We start from the raw sequence: 25812 nt of genomic DNA, 5'->3' as shown, positions 1-25812 counted from the left end.
CTTTAAGGAGACGTAGAAATAATGAATGCAACTAAAAATGAGGCTAAATTTTGTTTTTCCTGCTCCACGCACATGCCGACAATAAATGCACAACGCATGTGTGTTATCTGTTTTATGGATTTATTACTAAATTACACTTGTGTTTTGTAGTCGCTGAACTCCCCGGTCCCTGACAGCCTCAACGAGGTACAATAGGGAGTAGGAGGACTTGCTGATGAGATGTCAGATTTGTCAGCTATCACACTGTAAGACATTCTGCAAAATTATACAGTGCATTAAGATTGATTGTCCCTCTCCTCCTGAGAGGCTTTCATTTACACCTTTTAATTCCCCTTTCTCCTGCTGAGCTAATGTTTTATTTTGTTGGACTGTTCAGCCGTTGACAGTTGTCACCGTCCAGGGCTAGTGCAAATAGCGGAGGAGGTTTGACTGACGACATGTCATGTCTGCTGTCCATCAGAGGCCACTTAACAGATTTATTAAGTGCTGTGTAAAGAGGACGCTTTTTTTCCTCAGAGTGGTAGAAATTGCACTCTAATCACATTTCAGATCTGGCTAAACCTTATATTATAAAAAAAAAGTTATGAGTTATGAGCCACCACCTGTATAAATGAACAAAATCCATCTGACTGCACTGCAGTGAATTCATTGTGAAGGTTCTAGGTTTGAAATTGTTGTACATTTTTTTTATAAAAACCCAAATATAAATGTCATTGTAAAGACGACACTGGCCAAACTTTTAAGTTGAAAATGAAAATGAAAAAGTAGCGCTAATTGATTATCTTGGACACATCTCTTTTTTGAGGATCACTGTTGTGATTTGAAATTGCCAGACAATGCATGCAGCACGCAAGTACGATTCCTGGAGGAAGTCACACCACAAGATAAGGAGAGAGAGAAAATAGTTTCATCAGGTTTTGATCCAAGTCCATTCTCAGATGAAAACCCTATTGACAATACTGATAATAAATCTGTATCTGTGTCCGATCTGTATGCAAACTGACTCTCACAAAGCCAGTGGATCACAGCGGTATAAAACCTACTATTGATTATTTTTTTTCTTTTACCTTCAGTTTTATTGTTGATTGAACAGGAGTCATGCCGGTACAAAGATCACAGCAGCTCAGCTTCTCTGTCGGCAGATGAAAATGTAGACAAACAAACGGATGGAAAAAAATACAAAGAGAAGGCTTTGAAGAACTTAAAAAGCACGTGCTGTAGATAACCACAGATCTAGAACCCGTTTGATAGAGGTGGAAGATATGAAAGGCCGATAAGAAATAAGCAGAAAGGCCTTGAGAAACACTGGACGTAGAAAGATACAGAAAGAACAGAAAAGACACAGAGGAAGGGAGCACTAAAGCATGACGAGAGAGCACAGCGAGAGAAGAAACGATCAGGTCCGAAGTTAGAGCTGAGATTAAATGTTGACAGGCAGGAGCTGGCGATCAGTTGAGATGAAACAAATAATGGAGCAGACTTTCTTCTACAGGCAGAATGAAAGAGAGAATAAATGAGTAAGAGTTAAGGAAAAAGGAGAGATGAACCTTGTGATGAGCACTGATGGGGCAAAGCTGAAAAGACATTCCAAGAAAATAAATAAACAAGAGGAATGCATGCGAGGAAGGAAGAGGAGGGGAGAAATAGAGAGAAAGATACGAGTAGCCAGTGGGAAGAAAAAGCAGCTGTGGAAATGGGGAGAAAATGATGAAGAGGAGGAGGTGGACAGTTGAAGACCAGAGGTGGAGGCAGACGAGGGATGATGGGAGATGGGGTGGAAGTGCCATGTGAGAGTAGAAATAAAAAAAAAATGGCGGAGAAAGACTTGGAAAGATGCGCTATAGAAGGGAGAGAAAGAGGGGAGGGTGGAAGGGTTACCAGATTCACGTAAGAGGGGGGAGGATCATGGGAGAAAAGGGTGAGTGTCGGGAGGTAGAGAAGGGATGGTAAGTGGTCATGGAGGGAGGTTTACAGATGGACGGAGGATGAAAAGATGCAGAGGGAGGAATGGACGGTGGGCCCCTCAGCAGTCAACACTAATGAAGAAGAATGAGCGGTTTCAGCTGCTTGCTGGACCTGCTACTGACCACACACACACACACACACACACACACACACACACACACACACACACACACACACACACACACACACACACACACCGACCGAAGTGTCACACACACTTTCACTACATACGCCTCGATTTTTGACACAAAATTTATGAAGCGAAGAAGTAGTCAAGCTCCACGTTCACCTCATTGGTTTGCATGACTAAATATTACAAAGTGTCTGGTAGCCTTTTTAAAACTAGGCCTAATTAAGGAACAGCTTCTCCAGATTTTTATATTTGTTCGGTGAGAACCCGTCTCAGATTAAACACTCATGCGTGGGGGGTTTCACACCAAGCTTCTAAATTAGAGTAGGTTGCTTTAATTGGGGCTAAAGTCATGCAGTGTTTTTATATATATATCCTTTCAAAGTGCAGAACTTTTCTACAAAGTTGATGTACCGTGCAGCAGAGAGCACTTTTTGATCCTTTGACATTCTATTTGTGGCTGTGCTTTAACCAGAGCCACTTTCTGCCCACTGGAGAAAACAGGAATGAAACTCGCAGGTTTAAAAAAAAAAAAGGAAAATCTTGTATCTTAACAAATTGTTCAGTAGTTCTTTTCTTCCGTTTTTTTCAAAGGCGTTGAATCGATTCAGAAAGGTAACGTTAATTTGGAGCACATTTTTGTCACATTCTTGTTTCTCTTCTGCTCTCAGCTGAAGGTCTGTTTGTGCCTCATTAGCTGTGAATGCCTTCAGACAAGAAAAGAAAAAAAAAAAGCTTTAAGGAATCATTTTTGCTATTTTCTTTTTTCAGCCAAGCTCACAGTGTTGAACAAAAGTTGACTAAGACTTGCCAGAACACAGCAGAGCAATTGCTTCGTGTAGTGATGAAGTTCTATTGACCAAAAGTTTTATGTCCCAATTCGTTTTGGAAACTTGGAAGTGTATCGATGACAGTGTTCATCTTTCATTTTTAATTTTTTTTTTTGTATTTATCAACAAGATAAATAGCCTTTATGAATTATAAACTGATGCAGTAACGAGTCCTATATCCTGGAAATTAGTTTACATTTTTGCTCTTCGGGTTCCATCGTCTCGGTCTGTGGTTAACACAAGCTTAAGAGATTTTAAAGTTTTCTTCTACAGTATGTAATACATCAATAAATACCCCCCTCGGGAGTTTTAAAGTGTTTACCTGTCTTGAAAAAGGTGGTTGCTAACGAGTGGTTACATGAGTCATCAGGCCGTCGTTAGAACTTTGTTGTGTATACTTGCACTCTTGCCACTGTGGTGTAGTAATAGTTTCTAGCCTAAAGTAAGGCTTTTTACTTCTGCCCATTGCCATCACGCTTCAGAAATCATCAAAGTGGTCTTTATTTGTGAAGATTATCTTGCTGAACAAAACGTGAAAGTATCAAAAACACATTGATTACATTTTTTGCAATAATATAGAAATCCACTGAGAAAATCACATTGGATAACATTGCATCAAACATTGTGTACATGGCCATTTTTTAGGTACACAAGTCAATGGCTCATATGCCATTCGGTGCCCATAGCAAATAGACTGACAGAAGGTCAAGGTACAGTTAATGGTTGCACCAATCCAGATATGATATTGAAGCTTAAATGGAGCTTAAATGTCTAGTGCGTGCTTTCTATATATAAATCTATATATAAATCTAGTCAGAGCTTTTAATATTTATTTTTGAAGCCTGGATGATTCTTACAAGCTGAATTTGAAAGATGCGTTGAGGCAAAACATATTGAAGCTATACCGAGAAAGTTTAGTGCAGAAGAAAGCAAAAGAAGCCACAAAGAAAATGGAAAATATGCAGTATTTAATTGGGTTTGTTACAGTAATGTGAGTATTTTTTTTTTTCATTTGATTGGGATGTTGTATGGCTTGTGTTCGACAAATCCCATGGATCCCACCAACCACAGGATCATCAAGTGTAAAGATGAGTGAGTTTCTCGGTCATTACATTACATTACATTACATTACAGTCATTTAGCAGACGCTTTTATCCAAAGCGACTTACAGTCAGTAGTATATTACATATCATTCACCCATTCACACACTGATGACAGGCTACCATGCAAGGTGCCACCATCAGACTCTAACTAACATTCATCATCCAGTCCACACCGATGGCAAGCCTTCAGGAGCAACTTGGGGTTAAGTGTCTTGCCCAAGGACACATCGACTGCCGAAGCCGGGTATCGAACCACCGACCCTCTGATTGGAGAACTACCTCGGTCAAAGTGCGTCCCTTCCTTCTTTGTAGCTGTGCGTGTCATTAATGACTTAAGCTGCCAGAAAATCATATAAATATATCAAATGATAGTTACCTCGACCTGTGACTGAACTCTGCATTATGTTTGTGCCACACGCAGTACATTCGTCTTGGATCACAGTCGTAGCCATGATGGGTTTTTTTTTTTGCAACCAATGAACAGGAAGTTACCATATTTGGAATGCGGAGGAATGACGTAGAGACGTCGTATACGACTCTGGTAGCAGCAGCGACATGTCAATCACAGTAAGCCCGCCCTAAAGCATACCCTGCTTTATGGTCTGTTTGACTCTAAATGGAACCATAATTTACTAAATGAACATCATTCTGTCTTGAAAAAGACTTGAGACTAGCAATTGAGACCACATACTCACTAATGTTTACTGAGGGAATAAATCAAGTGCGTCATACTTTCATAGACTTCTATAAAATCTGACTTATTTTTGCAACCGGCAGAATCGCCCCCTGCTGGTCAGTAGAGAGTATAAAAGTTTTAAGACACCTCCGCGTTGGCGTGTTATTCTGTGAAGAAGCTGAGAGAATGTGTCACACACACACACACACACACACACACACACATCTTACACACACACACACACACACACACACACACACACACACACACACACACACCATCTTACTCCTCCTGTGTATGGTAACTGTACCTGAACATGTATTCACACATAATTAAGGTTGCAAGATATTATGTTTTCTGCAATATAAATTGCCATGCTGTATGAAAAAAAAAATATATACATAACACGGCGCTCATCTACACTTACATCAGCTCCAGGGGTTGGCAGAGAAAAGTTTTTGTCAGTTGGTTTATCAGATTTTTCGTTAGTGTGTTTTTTCGCTGTAGTCTCTTTTTTATCTATCTTTAATGAATCTTCCTTCATCTGTCAATTTTGTTTTTCTGCCTCTGCTTCCTTTAAACCAACACCTTTCATCTCGCTCCTTCGTCTGTCTGCGCCTCTTTTTTCTCTTCCCTTATGCGTCTACTCCCCTCTCTTTGTCTCTCTTGTCTTCTCCTATCTGTTTCTCCTCTCTAAACCCCTCTCTTTTCTTTCTCCGCCGCTTCCTTCATTTCTCTCTCTCTCTCTCTCTCTCCCTACTCTGCAGTTGACTTATTGATTTCATTTTCATACTGTTGGCAGTTGTTCCTTCTGTCATCAACCATCAGCGTTGCCTCCTTTCACGCCCGCATTGATCATTGTACAGCCGATCACAACCAATCACCGCCGAGCGCCATTATCTGCTCTCGCTCTTTTTTTTTTTCTTTCCGTTGCTCGTCTGTCTCGTGTTGTGTTCTCCGTGGGCTATGTTTTCTAATCTAGCCTTTCAGCACTCCGGTGAAATAACAACCCGGTACATTTAAGTATTTAGCTAGTGAATTAGGCTTTCTTTTTTTCTCTCTTCAAGTGTTGTGGAGGGAAAAAAAATTGACAAACTCAGACGGAAAGCTGAGGGGTTTAAAAGAAAACTGCATCACAAACCTTTCATAAGAAATGATCACGACCACGCTCTCCTTCTCGCAAAGGCATTAAACTTTTACCGTCTTTGACAATGAATACACGCACCCCTACCACTCTGTTGTGTTGCACATGGAACTTTTGCTTACTTTTTCTTTTCCATGCCCGTCGTTCCTTTCTCTCCCTCCCTCCCCCCGTATTTTCCTTTTGTTGCGCAGCAGAGTTCGATCGATTGGCACATCAAGCCAAATCTAGAGCCTCGGCTTCCTCTTTTATCTGCCTCGTGGCCCCCGGTGGCCCTAAGACGCTTTCAAAACAGGGGCGAGTCGTGAGGGTTGTGGAGACATGGAGGGGGGGGTCGAGGGTACTCTCAATTGCCTCCCGAGGGGGCATTTCCACCAGCTTTTTGTACACCTCGCTGACCTTTCCGAGCGCCACCACGGCCGTCGACTCGCGCCGCCAGACCCCCTGCTCCCTCTCCCTCTGTCTGCGTTCTCTGGCGGGGGGGTCCCGATAATAATTCAACAAAGCTGTCCATTGTGTTCCGTGAAAGCCACCTCGGCCGCATAAGCAATTGACACACTCGGTTGTTTGTATTTTTCTCTAGGAGCATTTCACACCAATATTCTGGTAAGCATTTTATCGCCCCCTCTATGGCGCGCTTGGCAAGAGGTTTTGTGGAACCAAGACCACCAGCTGGGATAAGAGGGGACAGCAGCAGGGCTTTTAGGTGGCTTTTTCACTGGCTTCTTTTTTTTTCATTGCCACAAAGCAGCCTGCAACATTATCGGAACAGTCCACTTTATACCAGCCTCTCCTTTGTGTCCCGTTGTCACTCAATTCGTCCGTCTACCCCACCTCCTCTTTTTTCTTTATGAGTTGAGGCCTGCCTCTCCTTTGTGATTGCTCTCCAATTCACAACATGTACTCCCAAAGAGATCGATTTTTTTCTCTCTCTCTCTCTCTCTCTCTCTCTCTCTCTCTCTCTCTCTCTCTCTCTCTGGACTTTTTGTAAATAAATAAATGCCATTGTGTCATTGTTTTCCCCCAGAGCTGTGTTGACAAGTTCACTGTCATGTGAAACTTGGAAATAACTTCTTTTTTGTTATAGCGGTACTGCAGTTATTTACAATTCTTTGTCAGCCCAATGTACCAAAGGCAGCGGAGTCTGGCATTGTACGAAAAAGATGATTCATTTATGTGTCATTTTTGTTGGGTGGTTTAGTCTAGTAAAATCAAAATATCTTTATATTTGCTTCCAACTGACATCATTTAATGTTTTCCCCTACAATTAGCCTCATGGTAGTATGTACTATGTAGTACTATGCCCCCCCGGCAACACGGTGTATTTAGTGTATTCTGTTCCCAGTGTTTTGAACACTAAGGTATACTTCTGTCCATCACAACTCTTCTGTTTTCCAAGAAGATTGAACCTCTCAGTAATATAACACTATCACTAACACAATATAAGACCCCACAGCCATGCTGGCGTCTCTGTAAGGCTGTACATATATGCACATTGTTGCTTTTAGCTAAGTGCTAAAGTCAGAATGCGAACATGCTCACAGTGACAACATTACGCTTTAGCAGGTATAACCTTTAACATTTCCAGATATATTGATTACCACGTTCACCATCTTAATTCAGTGTGTTAACCGTGGATTGTACATATGCAGTAAACGTAGTCATCGGGACGTCACCCTTTGGTTTGTGGACTGTGGCTTTGAAGCCTATCGCCATCTTGTTCTTTTGCAACCAGTAAACTAAAATTGGCAATATTTTGTGTGACGTAGAGACGCCGTGCACGGCTCTGGTAGGGGTAGCGACCCATTATTCACAAGGTAGCCAAGCCCTGAGGCAAATGCTACTTTATGGTCCCTTTTATTCTAAATGGGACAATCATTTGCTAAATAAATATCATGCTGAATTGAAGAAGACTAGCGATTGAGACCATAAACTAATGTTTTACATTTTTACTGAGGGAATACATCTAGTGAGAAGTAGGGTTATTTTAGACTTTTAGACTTCCGTACAATCTGACTTTTCTTTTTGTAAAAGGACGACCCCTGCTGGCCACCAGAGAAAATGCAAGTTTATTGCTATTCCACATTGGCTTCACTCTTCAGAAGCCTGATGACCTGGTGTCAACATGCTACTAGCGCTTCACTTAAAATACTCTCTGTGTGGGAAGCATACTCCATACCACACATCCAGTATGATAAGAACAGCTACTTTCAGGCACTCTGGGTCAATGAACATTTCCAGCTTGAAGTAAAATGGTCACACGACAGCAGTCTGATGGCAGTGAAGCAGCTGTGAAGCTTCCATAATCTAGATAATGGATGGATCAAGCATTATAACTGGTTCCCACACCTTGTGTTTTTTAGCATTCACAACGCCATGGAGCTGGCCAGTAACATTTTCAATGACTACTACTGTTTGAATCAAAAATTGACTTTTCCATTTTGTTTGGCTTTGGCTTGCAACCAGGTATGGAGTGTTGCAAAAATGATGTGTATTAGCAGGCCAAGCTGGGAGTTGGAATCGCACTGGTTCTCAAAAAAAAAAGCCAATGGGATTTCTCCACTGAGAGGTCTCACCATTCCTATCTGTCTGCATAAGGAATTGCTGCTTTTCTTGTGTTTGCTATCATTTTTAATTGAATAGCTTTGGGTTTTGGACTTATTGATTGTCATGAAAAAATAATGAACGTATCAATTGATAATGAAGTTGCGCTTTAGTTGTGGAGGCAGTTGAGTATCTCCGTAGCCTGAAATGAACTTTGTTAGTGGAGACAATCTTTGCAGTGCGTGTTCTCCTCCGCATTCCCCTCCACCTCCACCCCTCAGCAGTGGAGTGGTCAGGCCTATCAACCACAGAGCCTCAGCCCATCACCTGGGAGCCCCAATTGCCTGCCAGTCGTCAGATAAAATAGATTTCCAATTGAGTCAAGGCTCCCAGGCTTGGTCAGGCAGAATGGAGAACAGGCAGACTTCTGCTGCTCATCTACTTCTCCTGACTCTCTGTTTGTTGTTTAGTTTATTTTTTCCTCCCTATCTCCTACTGTGTTCGAGCCCCCTGTCCCTCTTCTTCTCTCCCCCACTCACCTCACTCTGTCTGTCTGATCTGCTGGCTGTGGGGCCACGTGAAATGAAAATAGGCTTGTTGTTAAAGCCCAGATACCCAACGCGCCATCTGGGAGGCAGCGTGGTGTATCCCCAGCAAGAGTTCTTAGTGCGTGAGTGCTTGAACTCACGATGGATCTTCAATTAGAGCAACAGGTGGGAAATCCATTAGTTTGGTAGTGGGATGAGTTGTGAGGTGTTAAGAGTTGTTTTTTTTAACAGTAGAAGTGTACACACCATTTTCAGAACATGTCGCAGTGCTAATTACTTTGGCTGTGGTCTGTTGCACAGACCGAGTTGCATTTTCATTCATGAGTATCCTCACTAGAAGAGGCGATCCAAGACTTTAAACTTTCTAAGGGATTCAGCGTTACGTTAATTAATCAAGCAAACAATTCTGAAGAGGTTTCCCGCTTCTCGAATGTGAGGATTTTCTCCTTTTTTTGCTACGTTTTATATCATCTTAAATTCAATATCATTGGGTTTCGGACAAATTGATTAATTGAAGGACTATTTAGAGATTACTTGATAATGAAAATAGTCATTAGTTGCTTTCCTAGTTCCTGTATTTTTGATAGGAGCGGAGAAAGCTGATTATCTTGGTAGCCTGAAATGATCCTTGTCAGTGGAGACAGTCTTTGCAGTACACAATCCCCTCCATGTGCATTACCACTTTTATATTTATATATATATATATATATATATATATATATATATATATATATATATATATATATATATATATATATATATATATATATATATATATATATATATATATATATATATATATATATATTATATATATATATATATATATATATATATATATATTTTATATATATATATTATATATATATATATATATTTTATATTATTGGTCATATCTGAAACATACCCATTATTCAGTGCTAGGGCAGCGGTACTAATGCAACAGGTAGTGCATATGGAGCAAGGTTTTTAAAGGACTGCATGATTTGCATAAGTAGGTAAAGTTCACCCAGTTGTCACGGAGAATTGTTGAAAATTTCCATTTACCAGAGCACTTAAAGGATTTCCTCTCCATGTTGGGTTAAATGCTGAGTTTGAATGTTGATCCTTAACCTTGAAAATAACAAATCATCACATTTTGCTGCAAAGGTATGCTTTGAATGATGCTTTTTACAAGTGATGTGAAGTATAGTCATAAATACTCTTCTTTTCAGTTTGAATCTATAAAGGTAAAGACTTTACAGATCACAGTGTAGATTTGGGCTGGTATGATATAAGAAACAAAGGTCCTTCTGAGACATTGCGGCTATATGTAAACACCTACTACTTGTACCAAGCGAAGTGCGGAATAGAGCAGAAGGGAAAGACGGTGGATAGAGCAGTAGATAAGGGGAGAACAGATGATGTGTTGTAGCAGAAGAATGGGAAGAGAAGGGTTGGCGAGGAGAGGAAATCAGAGGAATGAGATGAGAGGACTGAAGAGGGGGAGTCGTATTGATCACCCTGCTCTGTGAGTCTTTCTGTGGTTTTAATGGTTTGAGTTTCACAGCTGGAGGGAACTCTGCAGTGCTTAGACAAGATACCATGCCCTCTCTACACACACACACACACACACACACACACACACACACACACACACACACACACACACACACACACACACACATACAGTACATACATGCAGACTGCCTCGGTCAATGCACCTGGAGCCTTCAGCCCTCGTTTAGCTCAGTGCATCGTTCCACATGGATCAGTAAAGGACTTGAGTGGGACCAGTGGTCGTTCTGAACAGCCCTCCTCCCTGCTGAGCCTGATCGACTTCTGACTGGCACACCAAAGCACATTTCCAAGAGATATAGGTGTTACCTTTTATTGTATCGTAACAAACCATGGGTAAATAATAGATAGACTCTTAATTAAAGTATTAATGATTGGAATGTTGTTGTTTTTTTAATCTTATTCGAAGAAAGCGTGAAATGAAAATATCTGCCAGGGTTACAGGCATGCGTTAAACATTTTTTTTCATAAAAATACTTTCATAAGAAAAGTACTCTTTTTGGCTGGAGGCACCTTAATTCATCCTCAATTTTTCCAAACCCAGTAGAACAAATGGTGGGATGTCAAGAGTTGAAAGTGCTTTACATGGTTTAAAAGATAAATAATAATAATAATAATAATAATAATAATAATATAATAATAATAATAATAATGAAAGGACTTTTATAAAATAAATCAGACAATTGTTAAAATGGAAATAAAATACCCAAAAGTCATATTAAAAAAATTGAACATTAAAAAGCAAACACATGTTGGAAAATGATCGAGTTACAAGTGGTCATTGCAAGACAGGACGGACCGGGTCTAGCTTGTTAGCGTGCACATTACTAAAATTCTGGCCAGATCTTACACATTGCACCTTTTTAAAAAAAAAAAAAAAAAAAAAAAAAAAAAAAAAGATTTTTTAGATATATTTTGAGAAATTATTCAATAGAGCAGTAATTCAGCAATGTAATGCTGTAACGCTAACGGCATTGAAACATGAAGTTCTTTAAAAGTAACCAGTGCAAACTTGAACAGTAAAGAGAGGCTAAACCGGGGCTGGTATGATCTCGTCTTCTAGTATTTGTTAAAAGCTGAGCTGTTTGGTTTTGTACCAGCTGAAGGCGTGTTTTGTGAATTAATCCTGAATTCGAAGAATTCCAACAATCTAATTGAGAGGACATAAAAGCATGAATGACCTTCTCAAATTCAGGTAGACTGAAAAAAAGACATGATTTTTGAGATGCCCCTGAGCTGATTAAAAACACGATTGAACGATCCATGCGACCTGCTTTTCACATGAAAGGTCACATATAACACCCAGGCTTCTGGCTCCAGGTATAACTTTCGTAAACATTGGATCCAAGAAGTTTTTCTAAAATAGGGATCGACTTTTGGGGACCAAGAAGAAATTGTTTCAGATTTGTTTTCATTTAGCCAAAGAAGGTTTGGGGACTTCTACCACTAACGGTCAACACCCATGGCTCTGTGGAACTGTACTTAGGCACAGTGGTGCTTGGAGCTAAATGTTAATGTCAGCATGCCAACATGCCCTTAATCAGAACATGCTGAAATACTGATGTTTTCCCTCCTCACCATCTGAGATAAGCATGTTAGCATGCTAGCATCTGCAAATTAGTAGTGAAAAAAAGATACAGCTGAGGCTGATGGGAAGGTCATTAGTTTGGCAGGCATTTTGATCAATATTTAAAGTAATGGACTATGTAAAAAATGTGACCTGATGATGGTACCAGATAGAAAGTCTGAGAATCACCAAAGTTATTACAACTTTTTATTCTGGGGGGGGGGGCATGAATCTGCACCAAATGTCATGGCCAACCTTCCAATAGAGTTGTTGAGACAATTAATTCAAAACGGAAAATGTCAAACTCATAATGGCGCTAGAGGAAAAGTCAGGGGATCATCAAAGTGATGAGAATTTGTCATCCGGGGACCATTAATGTCCCAACAAACTTTGATGGCAATTCATCCAATATCTGTTGAGATATTCCAGTCCTTTCCAAAGTGTTGGACCACCTGACATTGGCACCATTGGCACGGCTGCTATTGCCGCGTTAGGAACAGTAGCGGGACTTGTCTGACATTAGCACTTAGAAATGAAATAACATTGTGATATTGATTCAGTCACACTTCTGCTCAATTTGATAAAGACTGTAACTGACAGAATGATAACATTACAGCCAGTAATAGAACAAACTGTGTGGGAAATAAAAAAGAGATGGAGTGACAGAGCAGGAAACACAAAGGGCACAAAATATACCTGAGTCACCCGACTTCTGAAGAGTAAGCGTTTTGGAATCATAAATGCAGTCACTTTTAATCTTTTGTCTAAAGAAAGAGGAGTGTAGTTGCAGCCTGTAATGACTCACAGTTCATCAAATGTTAAGTTCAATTTCCAATTTATGACCCACAGGACTCTCCCTGTTTAGTTTTGTATATTAAATAACCAGATATTGTCTCGATAATGATTATTCTATCTTCCTCTTTCTGGGAATCCGCTTCAAGTTAAGTGTACAAAAGAAAAAAAACTTTTGTACACTTTACACAATCAACATCTAGATTGGCACTACAGTCTGTACAGGAATTTCTGGCGATAACACAATGTATCCTCATGACTGTGGTGATCGCCTGACTTTTCTTGGGTTGACATTTGCGGTTTTGAGCAAAACGGACAATCCCCTCAGCTGTCATTTCAGTTTTGTGCAAACTAGCAATAGTCTCCTACATGGCTGTAGACTCTTCGTCTTGCTAGCTAACTTGAACAATACATATCTTAAGATTTGTGGTGTGCTCACTCTGCGACTCTATGTTATTTTGGTTTCAGCGAACTAAATGTTAATCCCTTTTCGGCGCAACCCTTCTTGTAGCTTGGTCCTTCTGTGCCATTGTTAAGCCTGCCTTTCAGCGACAGATAATATTCTTCACAAAGTTGATCGTCACAAATTGCTTGACCTCAATAAATCAATTGGAATTGTAATCGCACTCTGTTGACGTGTTTCCACCTATAATTTGCATGATCCTTCCTTAAAGGAATATACAGTAATGAGAAAGCCCCTGCATCACATCTGCATCTGAAAAACTGGACCAAGTACTCAGGGTTGAGTCTTTTCTTCGGTAATCAGCTTATATAATAACAGCTTGGAGCTTTCATTTTAGATATTGGCTCTCTTGGAAAACACAAGAAATAACTAATAAGGCTTCGATGAGTTTATCGTCCTTCTCATCGAAGGCCAATCACCTTCTCTTAAACACCCATGAGCGTCCCCGTCTTGATCTATAACCCAATATGTTCTGTCCAGACCATCTCACTAACGAGGTATGTCGCATAGCTTTTATCGATCATTGTGATAGGTTGCACTCCAAGGTTATCAGAAGAGGTCTGAATGGTGTCAAAGTACTGCTCCAATATGCTGGTTATCTCCTTGGCTTAATAGGCCGTCTCTCTCACTCTCTCAAAGGATCGTCTTGCCAGGATTTCAAGGTGTTAATTGATTATAGCCATTTCATTAGAGCACACAGTTCGGAGGGAAGCCCCCCCACTCACAGTATTTAAGATGAGGTCGTACACTGTAGCTTGGATTCTCGGTGTCAGACCTGCTGTGTTCTCTCAGGGATAATGAAGTGCTAGGGTTTCAAGGACCGCATTGATCTCCGGGTGAAAGATGGGAGGTTGCACTGCTTGGATCAATCGCACATAGCTGTTTTCAAGTAAGTAGGCTATAGCTCTCTTGGAGGTCATTGCAATCTCCCGCTCATCAACTGAATGCCAGGGTGTTCAGAGAGCATTAATGAGAATTTACCTGAATTCATTTGAAATGGGTTTCGGGTAGATCACATGCATAATAACGCCCGAACTGCCGATGTGAGCAGGGTGTGACAGCTTGTTTTCTAACTGATGCTCGACAGTGTTATTGTCTCCACACGGTGCTGCTGCTGCGCTGCTCCCTCCAACCCTTTCTTTCTGCATAAAGTTTGCCTTTCTTAATTGCCAATTAATTTCATTATAAATGTCATATTTATTTATTTTAGACCGAAAAGGTTGAGAAGTGTGTGCTCATTTGTTAATAATGATAATCCACCATAAATGGCAGGTGCTTAATTAATTTATTGAGCAGAACCAGTCACTGCGTTTTCAACAACACTGTCTTGCAAATATTTCAAAATAAAAGCCTCTTGATAAGAAATGAAGGGATTCAGTCCACAGAAAAACACTAGAGCTTTTATTTTAAAACATGAACATGACGTGTTGAATACAAAAAAAATTATGTTCACTTTTTTCTAGTTTTTACAACATATTATGTAGATATAGACTGTGAAATTATAGTAATGTAATGTCAATAGCTGTGCTGCCGCTTCCAGTCACACATCGACGTACATCACCGTTTTACATAGAGGCTCCTTACACGTAACAAAGGACACTTTTGCTGAGAATATCTGTGTGCATGTGATTCATTTGGGATAACAATCCAAGCAACTGTTAAATACAACATTAAATGGCACATGTACAGAGTATGAATTACGTTTTTTCATTCAGAAAAACAATTCTCCACTCCATGAAAAGTCAAAACAATGCAGTGAAAGTGTTATTTTTGAAAGCCTAAACGCTAACAAATAGAATTGATATTTCTTTGAAAACATTGTGAACTTTTTTTTCCCCCCAATACATTTTGACTTGAAATGAGACAATTACAGAAAGGAAGGCTGAGCGCCGGGTCGCTCGCTATGTGTGTGTGTGTGTGTGTGTGTGTGTGTGTGTGTGTGTGTGTGTGTGTGTGTGTGTGTGTGTGTGTGTGTGTGTGTGTGTGTGTGTGTGTGTGTGTGTGTGTGTGTGTGAGAGCGTGACAGAGAGATGGCAAGAGAAGAAGGTGGACTGAACACAAAATATTTCTGTTTGTTATTCATAATAATACTTTGAATGTCCATGCACAAACTTCTAGTGCATCAGTCAAAAAAAACTTCAAATGATTTACTAGTCAAGGGGAACAGTCTTATGAAATTGTAACAACAAATACCAAACGCAGACTGCATTAATGTAGAGGGTTACAAGTTGGGGGTAACCAAGAGGGAAATTCTCATCTAGCTCCTGTAGTTGCAATTTGTTGCAGCATGAAAAAGCCTCTGAAGAAGCGAAGTAGCCCGTCATCAGGTTCACTCCTCTCCATTACTGAGATAATCCCTACTATTAGCAGCTCTGACCTTTCCGTTGTGTTTGGTTAAAGCTGGTAAAGTATGCACAAAACATGAGAGTCCTTGCTCCTAAGAGCATCTCAAAGGTCGGCGGGTGTGGCAGGAGTGCAGATGGACTAATTCCCTATTCTTTTTTCCCCTCTTCTTTTTCTTTTTCTCTTAGAACCTGCTGGTCAATCACGGCTGAAGGGCGAGAGGAAAAGGGCAGAACAGTTATCTGACGTAGGCTTTTACTTTGGCGCTAAGAGCGGCGCTTGTCGCTTTCCTGTTTTGAATTATGAGAGAGTGGATTTACTGTTAGCATGCATTGTTTTAAAAACATTCACATTATGGTATTTATCTGCGGTATCATCCAGTAAAGGATGCTCTGTTATTCTGCACTGCTACGTTTTACAGGGAAGCTTTTGAAAGAGAAATTATGTGCTTATTAGATTCTTGGTGCACTTTCAGTTCAGTCATTCACATGTCCAGAAGAAAGTATTTCAAAGATGTGAGCTGTAAAGATCCATTCAGGGTCAGTCATCCATATTCTGAAATTCAGTTGACGTCCTTCTGCTTCTTTTGTTGGGATGAAAAACAAGAAAATCATTTCAGGTGAGAGATGAATCGAGTGCATAGGACCGTCCGGGTTTTGGTGTCTGACTGAACAAAAAGAACTGATTAAGTTTTATTGTTTTTGAGCTTCATGGTTTTTGTATTTATTTTTAACAACACAGGAGTAAAAGCTCAGGTAATCCTGTCCATGGCTTAAATCCATCAGACCTGTAATGTATGATTTTATTAAAGCATTCATATCCTGTGTCTATCATGTGTGTGTCTTCATTTTTTTTTGTTTCTTACGGACTATTCAACCAGCTTATATGTGTATTTAATTATTTCTTTATTTTAATGTTAAAGCTAAGAACATTCAATTTTAAAAGTGATTCATTGGTTTCTCAAGAGAAATGCATGATATTTTCTCAAGAGCTGGAACGCCACCTTGCCACTAAACCAGTTACAATCTGAAAGGACTAACCAGGAGGGGAGTGGCAAATGATGGAGGCCGAAAGAGAAAAGAAATTGCAGGTTCACTCAGGATTCTGCTTCGTAATGTGGACGACTCCAAGTGAGATTCAGAGAGTTGAGTTACAATACATTTACATTACAGTCATTTAGCAGACGCTTTTATCCAAAGCGACTTACAGTCAGTAGTATATTACATATCATTCACCCATTCACACACTGATGACAGGCTACCATGCAAGGTGCCACCATCAGACTCTAACTAACATTCATCATCCAGTCCACACCGATGGCAAGCCTTCGGGAGCAACTTGGGGTTAAGTGTCTTGCCCAAGGACACATCGACTAACGAAGCCGGGTATCGAACCACCGACCCTCTGATTGGAGAACTACCTTGCTCTCCACTACGCCACAGCCGCCCCCGTTCCTGCACGGAGATATGAAGGAGTGAGGCGGAGAAACATGAAACGCTGACACTGAAGAAACTTGTCTACAAACAGAGCAAGGTGACCAGCTCCTTGGGCCGTGTGGAACATGAAATCAGTTTGTGTTGCTCATGGCGCGATGGACAAAGGACAGTTATTGACGGGGTTTTTTTAAATAGCAGGAATTTGTCTTGCTGTGCTGTAACCCTAACCCTAATTCAGGCCCCACTGAAAACTTAAAGTGTTAGAACTTTAAATTGTGATTGTACAAACAAAAATGTTTCTTTTGTAATGTTAACGCATGAGGGAAATAGTCTCTCTGGGCCGTAGCACATTCAGCCGCCTGCACTTTTGACAAATACTGTTAAACATTTGAATCCAATGAGTGATAACGGAGAGACAGTATCTGCTTTATGTCAGCAACAACACAACAGTAGTGTTGAGAGAAAATCGCTTAATCGGCTCGTTCAAGTAGGCCCTCGTACATATTTAGAATTAAAAGACAAAACCGTTGGAGGAATCATTCATATGAATATTAAAAACAAATTTACAACATCACAATACCAGCAGTTTTTACTTGTTTTGTTTGTTCCGAACCAAAGAGGAGATCAAATCACAGAAATTGAAACGGTGAAAGAGAAATGGTGAGAGTTTATTACAGGGCAGCACACAGCGATGCAACAGATGGCCTCAGCGGTGGATTTTGAACCAGAGCCTTTTTAAAACTGGTAAATTTGTAATTAAATTCACATTTAAATGCGAGGCCTCAGCCTTTCAGCCTGTGGGAACTACAATGGCAATACTTAGGAGGTAAGAGAAGAAGACTGCTGTCCTCAGGCCTGGAATATTAGATGAGAAACAAAATTGTTAGACTGATAAACATATTCTAATTAACCTTCTTTATTTATTTATTTTCACAGGAGAAGAAGAAAATGATTTGTCAAAAGCTGCATGGACTTCTTCATGGCGGTGGTTTGACTCCTACGTCACCGATACCCCCCCCCCTTTAGAGCAGCTCTGACGTGTGTGCAGTAATGTACTTGACTGGCTTAATGTAAGTGGGACTCGAGCGGCTTCACTGTTCCTCTGCTCGGGGTAATTCTTTCCTTGAGTCGGAGCTTTCGGTTCTGTAGGTGAGGCTGTTCTAATTGGTTTGGAGCACGGAGGCCGCCACGTGCCTCGCCGTCGAGCTGTTGCACGAGCAAGCTTGCAAGTTTGGGCACAAACGGCCAATCTTAATAAAAAAAAAAGAAAAATGACACGGGGTGGGGGGGGGGGTGCAGTCGTGCAGATGTTGCTACGGTAACGGCGGTGAGCGAGGAAGACGACGTTCGGTGCATTCAAATGCATCCTCTCTCTCTCTCTCTCACTGTTGATCCCATGTCATACCCAATTACCACCACAGTGCAGGGGGAAAGGGGGGGGGGAGCGAGGGGGATGCGGGGGGTGAGGGTGAGGGGGGTACCGTGAATACAGAGAGAGAAAAGAGGAGCATTCCGCTGTCTGCTTGAACCTTTCTGAGCAGAGGTAAACACCCACGCCTGTCATTACACGTTCACAAGGGGGAAGGTTGTGGCAAAAAAAAAAAGAAAAGAAAAAAAATAATATCTCTCTCATCTGCAGCTTCAAGAGAACGCTCGCGAGGCAGGTGAACGTTTCCGTGTGTGACAACTTCTCCGTGAAAATGTAGAAGTGTGTGGACTAGAGATCGAGCTCAGCGCACACAGTCGTCCCTGCACTATATAAAGCTGGGGGAAGTTTATTTTTGCGGGTGTGTTGTACAATAAGTAATGTGCATGCATTGAAAGTGGGTTTTTTTCTGTCCTTTTTCGTTCACATATCTTTCTCTTTATGAAATTCCACCCAGAAATGGATATATTGGTGTATTATAGTTCATAAAATAGTTTTGGCCCTCATATCCCTAAGTTACGTTAACATTGTACGTGATCCGGGAAACATGGAGACGTCAATGCAACAAAGTCAGACGGGGGAAAAAACGGTCACACTTGAAAACAAGGCAGCATTTGCTTTAATTAGGGGAGAAAAACTGAAATGTTGGTAATGATCCCTCATTGCACAGGAGAAAACAACTACTTTAGGTGCACCAGGTCAAAGCTAATGCAGGAGGTTGCTTTGTAAATTGTGATGGTTGCGCAATAATAACACTATTATGAATAGGAATAGTTATTAATGCTTTAATAATTACTATTTATTGTCCGCCTTTTCATTTTAGGGATTTTCGCCTTTTCACGGTTCTCTGCCAGTCAGGATCAGATTATGTCATTTAGTAAATGTAAACACAATAAATACTGAAAAAAGAGACTAGGCTTCATTTTGAAAACAGCCTTCTAAAAAGATAGCGCTTCAAGATTTCAGGTCAACGCCATCTGCTTTCTTTTCTGGGGGTTTCAAATGGAAACGCCCACTCAGCTCTTAGCAAAAAGCAGGTTACCAAAGTCCGTTTATTAATATGATTATTAGTTATGGAAATAACTGAAATGGTTGGTTTTGATTTCTGAAGTTTTTGATGTATGTATACGGCCCTTGTTATTGCAAAAAACACCAGTTGACGGTCTACCACTGCCTCTATTGGGTTTTTTTCAGTTATTGTGTGACTTTTGGATCTGAACATACCTGGTGTCCACAGCAGTACATCACTTAGCTTCCATGGAAGGAGAAACCTACTTCAGGTCACGTGGGAAAAGATTTCAGGAGGACTTGGGAAAATTGCATTCAGACGCTAAGACGTACATCCTTCGACAAATTCCTAATGTTTGGCTTTGAATACATAAGGAAGACAACTGTGAAACTACAGATAAAAATCTAAAAAAGAAATACTTATAATAATTGACCCACCCTTTAAGTTATAATGCAGGTGTTGTTTTACGGCCCCCGTCACCTCAGTTTATACCAGGCTTCAGCGATGTCCACATGTTCAAGTGTCCATGAGCAAGTCACTGAAGCAGAAATGGCTGATGTTTGGCTCATTGCCTGACATGCTAGCTTGCTATCATTGGTGTGTGGATGAGTAGCTGAAACACTTTGTACAGCGCTTTAAATAAAAGTGTTTAGTGTATAAGATGCACACATGTAACACATGCTGCACTAACAACACATTCTCATACCAACTCTTCACATACCGACGCTTGGTCGGACCCTTTAGCATCACTTTCACCAAAACATTGAGAGATACTTCAAGGTTGGGCTAAAAATGAGCATGTAATCTAAGTACAATGTAAACAGCGTAACATAAGTATGGAAAGCAAATCACAAATGTATCTATCGAACTTTGGGACATGAACACTGGTCTCCAGGTTTAAAGTCCTGTGTTTGTTTGACCATCCCACCGTGTGGCTTTTTTTGGTGTTTATACAACATCATCACATTCCCAGAGCATTTTCTCTGAGCTTTTCAATAATGACGCATATGGATTTACCGGGTAGTGACCTTTAAAGCCCTGTGCGTCTCATATAGACGCTAAAAGTGTACGATGTGCGTCGTTATCAGACGACAAAGTGTCGGTATAAAAACCTAAATTTGAAGCACCATAAGATGAAATGCTGGGACAGAATTATTCAAGAATTTTGAAAAACATTACAATTTGCTGTTTTTTTTCTGTAATAATTGCTTATTTTTTCCTCAAGGCAATTTGTCTCAACGCCCATTTGAGATAAGACACACAAATACACGACACGTACCCACACACACACACACACACACACACACACACACACACACACACACACACACACACACACACACACACACACACACACATCTACACGCACACACACCTGCCACAAGGGAAATCAATGACTCTTTCTGTTATCTCTTCCCTCCATCAGATTATCAGAAACACTGACATCTATTAGCCCGACACTCCATCTGCTCAGCACTTGTGTCTGCGTGTGTGTGTGTGTGTGGCGCTCGGCAGAGGCCTCCCTCACTACATTGCTCTTCCGATTAAAGACTTCCACCTCTCTAATGCCATTAGACGGATGAAAAAAGCAGAGAAGGCCGTTGAGGGGATGAGGGAAAAGAAGAAAAACGGGACAGAGAGAGAGCGGCCTGCTTAACCTCTGCCGTCTGACGGAGCGGGCGAACGTGCGGCGAGAGAACGATTTAATCCCCCTGTAGTGGCCCGGATTAGTCCTGCGATTTATCACTGCCTCGCTCTTTTTCTCTGGGCCTCGCTGTCGTTTTCATTCCCCTCTCATCCCTTTCTTCATTCCCCCTTTCTCTCTCGGTAATGCGTCTGGTACTGAGTGGCTTAATGCTGTTTAATGTGGTGACTTCCCTTTATCTGCCCATTGTCATTACTCTCTCTTAGGGACAAAGGGCTGCTGTAGCGAAGCTTCCGTTGAGCTAAAATGGTACTGTCTAAATAAATAAATGTCCATGAGCAGTGAGCACTTGTGCCAAAATGATGTTGAAATAGCCATATTAAAAAAACACATGGGAACCCCGGATTGTAACTTTAAAGAGATACTTTGGCAGTTTAGGAATTATACCTATAAGCGTTCTTTTCCAAGAGTGGGATGAGTAGATACCACTTAATCTCACGTCTGTGCGTTCAGAATAGAGCTGGAGTCAGGATGTGTTTAGCCTAGCTTAGCATAAGGACAGGAAGCAAAACACCTACCAACAACATTAAAGCCTACCATTTGATACAATGTGTCACATTGACATGGTCTTTTTGCTTCGCTAAGCTAACCACGTCCTTAACTGATTTTGTGCAGCAAGCGACGGTGTTAGGGTGTGGTGGTCTCTGTGCAGCTATGATGGTACCAGTCCTATCATTTGGCTGTTGTCAGCCCAGAAATAAATAGTTCCGGCACGTTATTTGCCCGGTAAGCACATTTGTTATTGTCAACATTTTAGCATGCTAAGAGGAGCATTTAGCTCAACGCACATGCATGCTAAGTACATCTCAAAGTTCCATTAGTATTTCTTTAGACTTGTAGCCTTGTTAACCAACACATCATTAAGGCTTGCAGAATCAGTAATCTCTTTTAAATCACTTCTTAAAACACATTTTTATAGATTGGCTTTTATGTGATGTCGTCGTTTTATTGGTTCATTTTCATTTGGTCTTGGTATTTTATCTTATATTTGTTTACTATATTTTACCATTATCACTTGATTTTATTTATTTCATTATTTTATTTATTTTATTTATTTTATTTATTTTATTTATTTTATTTATTTTATTTTTTATTTATTTCATTTATTTTATTTATTTATTTGATTGTCACTTGTTATTTCATTTTGTTTCTTATGCACTGTCTTGCTGGCTGGTCTGTCAAAGCACTTTGTAAACCTTGTTTTTAAAAGGTGCTATATAAATAAAAGTTATTATATCGTCAAATACAGACGAAGCTTGCTTCAACTTATGACGCTCTAGGTACCCTTCTCGTGTCAGTTTTGGGCTGTCATGTTACACAGTGTCTTTCAAAATATATTGCTGTGTTTATAGGAAACGTACAGTTTCAGCTCGTTACATGATCACTGTCTCTTTTCAAAATAAATTCAAATTTCAACGTAGGTTTACTTACTTTTCAGTTTTACTTACGCAACAAAAGTACTTGGTTTGGCTTTGGAAAAGATCTTCACTGGCATTGGTTTAGTAGGGAAGTTATGTAACCTAACTACATTAAAATAAATCATCATTGACTTGGTTTCACATGGGACATGAGGAGCAGTCTTCTGGGTGAAAGTCCTGTGTTTGTTTGACCCGTCTCACCTCCCCTCCCACTCAACCTACCAAGACGTTCTCCCTCTTTCTACTGCATCAGTTGCGTCGACCCTCTAATAATGAAGCAAAAGGGTTTACATTGGAGTCATTTGAAAGCCTGTCGGCCCCGTAAAGGGTGCGTCGGTATCAGACGCTGAGGGTCGCTCACCAAGCGTCGGTAATAACGAGTTGGAAGTGAGAATGGGTCATGTTCATACACAAACATGAGATTGCATGAGAAAGGTCCTCCATGTGGACCATGAGGGACAAATGTGTCAATTTGGCTTAACCTGTTATTGTAGCTCACTTCGTGGATACCAGTGACATGCATCATTCCCTCAGAGCTGTCAGAATTTGATCTGCTGCATCAGAGATGACATGTGTGACAGACAGATGAATGAACGGAGACCGATCCTCAGCCCACCTTGCTTGTTAAATTTTAACAAACTGACTACCATTCACCTGCTGTCAAAATGTGTTGCTCTCACTGCCGCTGTCAGGTGGCTCACACTAAATGGCATCCACCTTGTTAGGCCCAAGAATTCTGATTTGTTGACTCCTTTTTAAATGGGGTTTGGAAAAGTAAAGGTGGAATTGAAATATGTACTGTCCACCAGCCTTTTTATAACAGGACAATCTGTCTCTGCTGAGGATTTCTGGGTTATGGGATGATTCCCACTGGGGCTACATTTAGCACAACAGAGCTTCTTTTTTCTTTTTCTTTTTTTTACAGTGTATGCAATTTAGTCAATACTTTAGTTTTAAGTGGAGGTTTTTTATAATTGTTGAGTACATTTCAATATTTTTTTAGTGTAAGATATTGAAATACAGTTTCAGATTTTTGATTCATTAATTTATTTACTCATTAGCAGTAATGAAAAGTGTTGCAATAGATAATGATAACTATAAGGAGACACTGGACAGAGCTCCCAAGCAGAATAGCAGCTCCTCAGCTTGGGGCTAAATCCTGATTTAACGTCTGTAGATATCGTTGGACATATACAAAGAAGATAGACCCCTTGTCTTTCTGTTGGTCCACCATTTTGTCATATTGGATGGACCTTGATGACTTTTCCTTCAGCAGGTCAAACGTTTAAATCTTATCCAGATGAACTTTCCAGCATCTGCAAGATTATGTGTGCAGACATTTCATGGTTCCACAACAATCAACTCTAATGGTTTCTTAGATCCACTGACTTTTCATCTAATTCCACAATGAGGTTGACATTTTTAATTTTGAGTGAACTGTCTCGACAATCCATCGATTTGATGGATTGCCGTGAAATTTGGTGAAGACCCTCATGTTCCCCTGAGGATGAATTGTATTACCATAGATAATTTAACACCATCATCAGGTCAAAATGTGCTGAATGCTTTTCATTGATGACCACCTGCAAATAACATTCCTATCAGCCTCAACTGTACTTTTTGTTTTGCAGTAAGTTGCAAATATTAGCATGCTAACATGCGTAACTAAATTGGTGAACATGGTAAACATCATAACTTCTCAGCACTAGCATGCTAGACTTGTAACTGTCAACAAGTTAGCGTGCTGACATTAACATTTATCCCATTAAATTGAAAAACTATTAGGGCCCTATTTAAATGAGCTAAAGTGCATGGAGCAAAACATTTTGCTTGCATTTGCTATAGTTAAACATTATCTGAGGCGCAAGGGGAATCAGGCTTTTGTTGGCCAATGGCACAATCGGTTTCTCCTGCCTCAAGATAGCAATGATGTGAAAATGACTACATCGTCAGTCTGAAACTAGCAATGACAGTTACGCTGTGCGTCGCTTTGCACCTTGTGAAAGGCCATTGGTCTTGTTTAAAACATTGTGCCAGAGAGAAGAAACAGAGGGATCCTATCCTTTTCTTTATTTATTCTATATTATCAATTGTTCCTCAGTAAGAGTCGTGGAATACTTAGTAACCTCCAAAAGGAATCCAATGTTTCATCATTACTTCAACTTTTAAAATGGGAATACATATATCCCTTCCTAAAGACGTAATTTCAAAGATTTTGTGTTTTTTCGCATGCGTGTGTGACTTGATCATATAGCTTTTCATAAAAGGATTTTTATGAAAGGCTTTGTGAAACTATGATGTCCTTTGATGTGTGTGTGTGTGTGTGTGTGTGTGTGTGTGTGTGTGTGTGTGTGTGTGTGTGTGTGCGTAGGAGTGTAAGTGTGTACGTGCCAGTATCTTTACAGCTACTGGCACGATCAGATAACATAGAGATCATCTTAAAAGAGCAGAGAGGAAAGGTGATAATGACTGTGGGAAACCAACTCGGTTCATGCCTGCTATGATGACCCATACACCCCTCATTATAGAGCAACCTCTTACTTTGAGTTGCATCATGCCATTATATGTGTGTGCATGTGGGTGTACAGGTCGATCTGTGTGAAAGAGAGATTCAACACCTCGTTGATTAAAAGAAAAAAGAAGAATGTGTCATTTTTTTTAGATAAAGCCTGTTCTACATGTTGTAGGTCCATTTGTGAATTGAAGACTGAAACAGGTGTTTCACTGTTAGTGGGGCTGATTTAGAGTAGAATTCCTACTGACTAAAGACTAAATGGACTTTTTACTGTTTTTATTCTGCATTATCTACAATGCTCCCCGGGCGCTTCATTGCAGCCCACTGCTCCTCTGGGATGGGTTAAATGCAGAGAAATAATTTCCCCATTGTGGGACTAATAAAGGCTTCATTATTATTATTATTATTATTATATTATTATTATTATTAATACTCACAAATATGATATGATGGTAGGCATGAACAATAGGGATACCACAAATGGAGACACTGATACCACAGTAAAGCTAAACCCTGTGATCAATTAAAGTTGTCAGAATCTTCTGTTGAACATCTTATTCAAACATTGCAAGGTGAAACTCAACACCTGACCAGTGTCAAAACCAAGAGAGGCCAATATTTTACACCATATGGTTTACCGACAC

At 40.3% G+C, this 25812-nt stretch overlaps 1 protein-coding gene across 1 annotated transcript in view; it reads left to right on the top strand.

Annotated features, from left to right (window-relative positions):
- Positions 1 to 16487, top strand: part of chchd6a (coiled-coil-helix-coiled-coil-helix domain containing 6a) — a 75322-nt gene extending 58835 nt beyond the window's left edge. Inside the window, exon 8 of the mRNA XM_054609666.1 lies at positions 15848 to 16487. Within this exon, the coding sequence (XP_054465641.1) occupies positions 15848 to 15871 (24 nt within the window). The 3' untranslated portion in view covers positions 15872 to 16487. The remainder of the gene's footprint in view (positions 1 to 15847) is intronic.
- Positions 16488 to 25812: the final 9325 nt, after the last annotated feature.

The sequence above is a fragment of the Anoplopoma fimbria genome, chromosome 12 (genome assembly GCF_027596085.1).
Source record: "Anoplopoma fimbria isolate UVic2021 breed Golden Eagle Sablefish chromosome 12, Afim_UVic_2022, whole genome shotgun sequence".
NCBI lineage: Eukaryota > Metazoa > Chordata > Actinopteri > Perciformes > Anoplopomatidae > Anoplopoma > Anoplopoma fimbria.
Note: the sequence above shows the minus strand (reverse complement) of the source record. Positions and strands in the feature narration are given on the sequence as shown.